Genomic DNA, 7,965 nt, shown 5'->3' on the forward strand with positions numbered 1-7,965 from the left:
ATTTCTTCCTTCCTATTTGGATAGCCAATTATCCTAGCACCATTTGCTAAATACCTTTTCCCCACTGATTTGTATTGCTGTTCTTTCAGATAACAAGTTTCACGTATATGTCTTTTCTGTGTTAATTTATTCCACTGATCTATGTATATACCAATATGAAAATCTAATATTGATTTAATAATCAAATTTTTAAGTCTTAATTACCAGCCTATAAAATTTCCCACCTTGATATTCTTTAAAACTCTCTTAGCTCTTCCACTAGATTTTTATTTATTTTTGAGAGAGTGAGAGTGAGCTAGTGGGGGTAAGGAGAACAGGTAGAGGGAGAGAATCTTATGCAGGCTTCACACCCAGTACAAAGCCCGATGTGAGGCTTGATCTCACAATCCTGAGATCATGACTTAAGTTGAAAGCACGAGTTGAATGCCTAACCAACTGAACCACACAAGCACCCTCTTCGACTAGATTTTAGAATCATGTTGTCAAAACTAAGTTTGAGAATGCATAAGTCTAACAATTAATCAAGAACTGACATACTTAATATATTGTGTTCTAATCCACAAATTTGATATGTTAATGATTTCTCCATTAACCTAGGTCTTTACTGTATTCAATAACTTTTTTAAAGATTTTATTTATTTATTTGACAGGAAGAAATCACAATTAGGCAGAGAGGTAGGCAGAGAGAGGGGGAAGCAGGCTCCCCACTGAGCAGAGAGCCTGATGCGGGACTCGATCCCAGCACTCGATCCCAGGACCCTGGGATCATGACCTGAGCCAAAGGCAGAGGCTTAACCCACTGAGCCACCCAGGTGCCCCTTTTATGAAGGATTTTTAGTTTGTATGTGCATAAGTGAAACAAGCCTATAATTTTTTTTTTTCTTACAAGTATCTTTGTTGGATAGAAGTTAAGAATACAGACACTGGAACCAGAGAGTCTCAGTTCAAATCTCAGCTCAGTCAGTCTTTAGTGAGCTTGTGGTGGTACTTACCCAAAGCATTGAGTTTTTTAATCTAAGGCTATTGAACAGTTGGGTGTGAAAACTATTAAGGAACATTAAACAACTGATCAAGGGATGAAGTATTACTGAGTGTGAGTTACATTAAAAAAGCAGTATAATCATATCAAGATTACTGACAAAAGAGGGGCACCTTGGTGGCTCAGTCAGTTAAACGACTGCCTTCAGCTCTGTTCATGATCCCAGGGTCCCGGGACCGAGCCCTGCATCGGGCTCTCTGCTCAGCGGATCCTCTCTGTAATCTCTTTCACTTTCACTCTCTCTCAAATAAATAAAATCTTAAAAAAAAAAAAAAAAAGATTACTGGCAAAAGAGCAGATGAACTAATGGGCAATGGTTACAGTAAAGAAAGTAGTAAAAACAGGGGTGCCTGGGTGGCTCAGTTGGTTGAGTTGGTTTCAACTCAGGTCATGACCTCAGGGTTGTCCAACAGAGCCCCATGTCAGGCTCTGTGCTCAGTGGGGTTATCTTCTTGAGAATCTCTCCCTCTGCCCCTCCCCCCAAATTGTGCACACACTTTCCCCCCCAACCCCTCAATGAATAAATAAATCTTTTAAAACAGAGAAAGTAGTGAATATAAGCTGGTAAAGAATTAAGGAAAAAGAGGAAAATGAAGAGTTCAAAGAATATAAGTCTTTTTTTTTTCAGCGTAACAGTATTGTTTTTGCACCACACCCAGTGCTCCATGCAATACGCGCCCTCTCCAATACCCACCACCTGGTTCCCCCAACCTCCCACCCCCCGCCCCTTCAAAACCCTCAGGTTGTTTCTCAGAGTCCATAGTCTCTCATGGTTCACCTCCCCTTCTAATTTCCCTCAACTCCCTTCTCCTCTCCATCTCCCCATGTCCTCCATGCTATTTGTTATGCTCCACAAATAAGTGAAACCATATGATACTTGACTCTCTCTGCTTGACTTATTTCACTCAGCATAGTCTCTTCTAGTCCCGTCCATGTTGCTACAAAAGTTGGGTATTCATCCTTTCTGATGGAGGCGTAATACTCCATAGTGTATATGGACCACATCTTCCTTATCCATTTGTCCATTGAAGGGCATCTTGGTTCTTTCCACAGTTTGGCGACCGTGGCCATTGCTGCTATAAACATTGGGGTACAGATGGCCCTTCTTTTCACTGCATCTGTATCTTTGGGGTAAATACCCAGTAGTGCAATTGCAGGGTCATAGGGAAGCTCTATTTTTAATTTCTTGAAGAATCTCCACAGTTTTCCAAAGTGACTGCAACAACTTGCATTCCCTCCAATAGTGTAAGAGGGTTCCCCTTTCTCCACATCCTCTCCAACACATGTTGTTTCCTGTCTTGCTAATTTTGGCCATTCTAACTGGTATAAGGTGTTATCTCAATGTGGTTTTAACTTGAATCTCCCTGATGGCTAGTGATGATGGAACATTTTTTCATGTGTCTGATAGCCATTTGTATGTCTTCATTGGAGAAGCGTCTATTCATATCTTCTGCCCATTTTTTTTTTTTTATAGGATTGTCTGTTTTGTGTGTGCTGAGTTTCAGGAGTTCTTTATAGATCCTGGATATCAACCTTTTGTCTGTACTGTCATTTGCAAATATCTTCTCCCATTCCGTGGGTTGCCTCTTTGTTTTGTTGACTGTTTCTTTGCTGTGCAAAAGCTTTTGATCTTGATGAATTTTTTAAAATTATTTTTATTAACATATAATGTATTATATGCCCTAGGAGTACAGGTCTGTGAATCATCAGGCTCACACATTTCACAGCACTCACCATAGCACATTCCTTCCCCAATGTCCATAACCCAATCAGAAAAGAAGTCTTGATGAAGCCAAAGAATAGTTACAGTGGGAGCAAGAAACTTGTGTTTAAGATTTCAAAAGCAGGGTAACTTGAATAGATTTCTGCTTATGTCCAACAAGAAGTAACAAGGACCATCTTCCCTTTCAATACAACCAAAAGCAAATAAATGAAATAATGGTTTGCAAGATACTAGACAATAGACAGCGATAATGAGAGATGCAAAACAAATGAGGTAAACGCTATGATTGCTCCACCTTAATGACTGGAGAGTCTAGGCCATGGCACAAAGAGGGAAAATGCAGGCCTCAGAGATCAGAAGCTTCTCTGAGTTAAGGAAGTGGAGACCCAGTGAACAAGAATTGGCAAGACAAAGTATGAAAGAGAAAGTTAGAGAACTCTGGATATATGAAATCTGTGGTGGGTCTCTGTTTATAACAGTACACAAGAACAATAATAAAACCCCAAAAAACAAAAACAAGAGTACATAACAGACTACTGACTAGCTCTTTATTTATTAAAGAAATTAAATTTCTAGTTTAAAATCTTCCCACAAAGAAAACTCTAAGTCCAATTGACTACTGGTAAATTCTACCAAACATTTAAGGAAGAAATAATGTTAATTCTACATAAACTTCCCCAGAAAATTGAGGAAAACAAAATATTTTTCAACAAAATCTACAAGGCAAGCATTGCCTACTGCCAAAACCAGGCAAAGAGATTAGAAGGGGAAAAAGGGGCTTATGAACAGAGAAAATGAAAATTTTAAATAAACTTTTAAAAAATCAAATCTAACAATATATAAAAAGGTTAATACATGAATAAGAGAAGTTTATCCCAAAAAGAGAGGTAAGGCAGGCTTAAAAAAATAAAATTAATCAATGTAAGACACCTTATTAAAAAACTAAAAATGGGAAAAAAAAAATCTGATCCTCTCAATAAATGCAAAAAAAGCATTTGAAAAAAAATCAACATCCATTCTGATAAACTCTCAGAAAACTAAGCATAGAAAGGAATATTCTCAACCTTTTAAAAACACCTATAAAAAAAATCTACAGTTAGTATTATACTTAATTTTGAAAGATAGATGTTTGAACCCTAAGATTTGGAAAAAGACAAGGATGTCCACTCCAACCACTCATGTTCAACACTGTACTGGAAGTTCTAGCCAGTACAATAAGCCAAAAAATGAAATGAAAGACATCTAAATTGGAAAGAAGGGACTAAAACTGTTAAGAGATGGAAAGATTGTCTATGCAGAAAATTTAATGAGCTCTAAAAACAACCTATTAGAATAAGTGAGTTTAAAAAGGTTGCAGGGTATAATATACCAAAAAAAGAGACATAGTTCTATATATTAGCAATGATAAATCAGATGTCAAAGTAAAAGAATAATACTATTTACAACAGTATCAAAAACAGAATACATAGGGATCAATATTATAAAAGATGTGCAAATCCTATATATGAAAAACTACAAAATACTGCTGAGAGAAATAAAAGAATAGATACATCAATGGAGAGAATATACCTTTTATTGATAAGAGGACTCAATATCATTTGATATTAATTCTACACATATTGATCAACAGATTCAAAGCAATGCCTCTCAAAACCTCAGCATCTAGTTGAAGAAGTTGACAAGCTGATTCTAAAATTCATACAGAAGTGCAAAGCACATAGGACAGTCAAAATAACTGAAAAAGAACACATTTGAAAGGCTAACATCATCTGATTCTATGACTTACTACAAAGCTGCAATAATGAAAACACTGGAATACTGGTGCTCAAACAGATAAACAAATCAATGGAACAGAATAGAGTCCAGAAATGGATGAACACAAATAAGGCCAAATGATCTTATTTAAATATTTTATTTATTTATTTGACAGAGAGAGAGAGGGAGAAAGCGCGAGCGAGCATGCAAGCACAAGCAGGGGTAGGCTCCCTGCTAAGTGGGGAGCCCAATGAGGGGCTTGATTCCAACACCCTGAGATCATGACGTGAGCTGAAGGCAGACACTTAATGGACTGAGCCACCCAAGGGTCCGAAGGACAAATGGTTTTTGCAAAGGTGCAACAGTAATTGATGGGAGAAAGGATAATCTGTTCAATTGCATTCATATGCAAAAAAGTGAGCTTTGACCCTTATCTTGCACCTTATAGAAAATCTAAATCAAGTGGATCATAAATCTAAATGTAAAACCCCAAATTATGGTATTTCTTAGAATAAAACATAGAAAATCTTTGCAGCTGTTGATTAAGCAAAGGCTTCTTAGATATGACATCCATAAAAGAACAAATTGAGAACTTCATAAAAATTAAAAACTTTTGGGCGCCTGGGTGGCTCAGTTGGTTAAGAAACTGCCTTCAGCTCAGGTCATGATCCCGGACTCCTGGGATCGAGTCCCGCATTGGGCTCCCTGCTCAGCAAGGAGTCTGCTTCTCCTTCTGACCTTCTTCCCTCCCCTCTCCTGTGGTCTCTCTGTCAAATAAATAAATACAATCTTTAAAAAAAAAAATTAAAAATTTTGCTCTGTGAAGAACACTTCACAGAGAATGAAAAGAAAAAGTAAGTTCATCTAAACTTCCCAAATCCCCGCTACAAGAATGACTTTTTCATTCCTTAGCTTGATAAATAAGTATTTCTTTGAACAGGTCTCTAAGGACTATCAGATTTCCCTTCTCAGATGGAGGTGGGAGAACGGTGTCCTGAAAATGTGTTAGGAGTTTACTAGAAGAATGGTCAGATTTGGAATTGCCTGTAGTTACTTGTAAAGCTAATCCTTTATCACAGGGGTTGCCAGTTGAGGAACACCTAATCCAAATGGAACAAATGAAGAGAGGCAATCAAGATCAAGAAGTCAGTATAGAGAAGGTTAAAATAGGTGGGAGAATGTCAAGCCATCCTTATTCACCGCAGCTGGTGTCAAGGTGTTTTGCCTACTAGGGTAACCCACTCAGCTGTAACTGGCACACTGGGTTCAGTTAAAAGGAAAAAATGGCTGGCTCATTCCTCCAAAACTCACAGTTTGAGTGACTCAGGAACCCTCCCCACCCCAACCAAACTCATCACCAAACTGTTGTCTCCCACCATGCAAGATGGTGGCCAGCCAGTCTTCCTTACAGGGTGGCAGATATTCCCACTTCAAACTTAAGAAATAATGCTAATGTTACAGTATCATTATAGTGCATCAATAATTTTAAATAACATATATAGTGTACTTAATATGTACTAGAAACCATGCTTTATTTATGTCATCTCATTTAATCCTTACAACCCTTATTGTGCTATTCTTTCCATTTTACAAACGAGAAAACTGAGGCACAGAGGAGCTAAGTAACTTGCGAAAGGTCAAAGACCTGAAAAGAGATAAAGCCAGGATACGAATCTAGACAGACTGAATTGAGAAGCTGAGTTCTAAACCACTGGTTTCTAAAGCTTCCAAAATGGTACTTAGCACTTTTTTTCCCACCTTCCCTGTTGTTTAAAGCAAAAACCTCAGTTGCCCTCTACCTTATTCTCTCAAATTCCCTCATCTCCAATCTCACCGTACTACCTTAGTTCACTTCTTACCAGTATGTTAAGTCACCTAACTGCGCTCTGCTATAATGCATATTCCTCGTAACAGCCATACCAGGCTTTTCAAATCACAATTTGATCACGCTACTCTCAAGCGAATTCCTTTCAGTGGTTCCGATAACCTGTACAATGGTCCAAACTCCACATACAGCTGACAAGGCCCTTCACTATCCAGTCCCATTCATCCCTTTCAGCTCCACCTGGTATTTGCCTGTATAAACCACATTCCATGTAAGCCAACGTTCTCCCAAGTCTTTAACAAACACATTCGTAATCCCCTCAACGCTGAATATACTATTCTCTTTGGGATATCGACACAGTTCTTTATCTAGTAAATTCATATTATTCAAGTTTCAGGACAAATGGCACCCTCCTTTGACCACAGTTAATAATAATCCTGTAATAGTTAATACTTGTTGAGCACATTTGTTTACTGTCAGGTATTACAAACCTTTTACAAATTTTAATACTCATTTAATCATTCCAACACCTATGTGGAAACGGAGGCAAAAGCGTTAGCACTTGCTGCCACTTCACTGTATGGAATTTAGGTATTTCCTTCCCCAAATTAAATTCCTGGAGGGTAGAACTGCCCTCCTCGTCTTTGAAACAGCTCTGCCTGTATAGAGGCTGGCACACAACTAAAAACAGGAGGAGTTCAATAAACATCTCTTTACAAATGGCCAGAACTGTGCCTCCAGGTTCTAAGGGCAGACTTGGAAACTATTCCTGGCCGTTAGCCCTCTAATATCTCCAGAGCATGCGAGGAGCAAAACAACCATGTTTAGTGTCTAGGAGAGTCCTATGTAAGCTTAAGGAATCCTCCAAGGATTTACCCAACGGTTCTGCTTAAGTATATACACATCCCCACACATACTACCAAGCTTTTTGCAAAGCTAACTTTAAGTTTTTACAAATTTCCATGCATCAAGCAAGCATCAGATAAATATCTGCTGGTCAGCAACGACGACATTAAACCTTACATGTAAGAATTCTCAATAAAGGAATACGGAGCTTACTTTGATCTCTCAGAAAGTCGATTTCTGTAGCCATTTCGATAGCATTTAGTTTGGAGATTTCACCACCTTCACTTTCTTCAAGACAAAAATAAACAAAACCCCAACAGCACCACCATCACCAAAAAAGAAAAACCCCAGAACTCGCTGTTCGGGAAAACAAAATTAACGCAACGCTCCGGAGGTTGTCAAGCACTCGGGCGGTGTAATCAGCATCCTCCTCACGCGGCTTCCCCGCCGCGCCTTCTTCTCCCGAGTCCCAGCCCAGCCCCTCGCTCAGGCAACAGACTTCAGATTTCGGCTCTGCTGGGGACCCGCCAAGTGAATGTTGTTCCACCGCCACCCGAATCCCGGCCGGGTAAAACGGGGATGCGGATGGCTACAGGCGTCCCGCAGGTCACTCGGGGTCGTGTCGGGCCACTTAGGAGACAGCCGAAGGAGCCGCCAAGCAGCCGGGTGGCGGCGTCCTTGGAGGAGCGTCTGGGGCGCGGGGCTGACTCCAGGACGACGGGGAAACCCGAGGCCAGCAGCGGAAGTCCACTCGGCCCGCCCTGCGACTTTGAAACC

The 7,965-nt window shown here is 39.6% G+C and overlaps 1 protein-coding gene across 6 annotated transcripts in view; it reads right to left on the bottom strand.

Annotated features, from left to right (window-relative positions):
* SCLT1 (sodium channel and clathrin linker 1) overlaps nt 1-7,608 on the bottom strand; it is a 179,570-nt gene extending 171,962 nt beyond the window's left edge. For 5 of the 6 annotated variants that reach the window (XM_032333406.1, XM_032333409.1, XM_032333407.1 and 2 more), the window contains exon 1: nt 7,402-7,608. In XM_032333406.1, coding sequence (XP_032189297.1) covers nt 7,402-7,435 — 34 coding nt within the window. In that variant the 5' untranslated portion in view covers nt 7,436-7,608. The remainder of the gene's footprint in view (nt 1-7,401) is intronic. The other variant, XM_032333408.1, reaches the window with a different exon arrangement.
* Between the last annotated feature and the right edge of the window lie 357 nt (nt 7,609-7,965).

The sequence above is a fragment of the Mustela erminea genome, chromosome 2 (genome assembly GCF_009829155.1).
Source record: "Mustela erminea isolate mMusErm1 chromosome 2, mMusErm1.Pri, whole genome shotgun sequence".
Taxonomy (NCBI): Eukaryota; Metazoa; Chordata; class Mammalia; order Carnivora; family Mustelidae; genus Mustela; species Mustela erminea.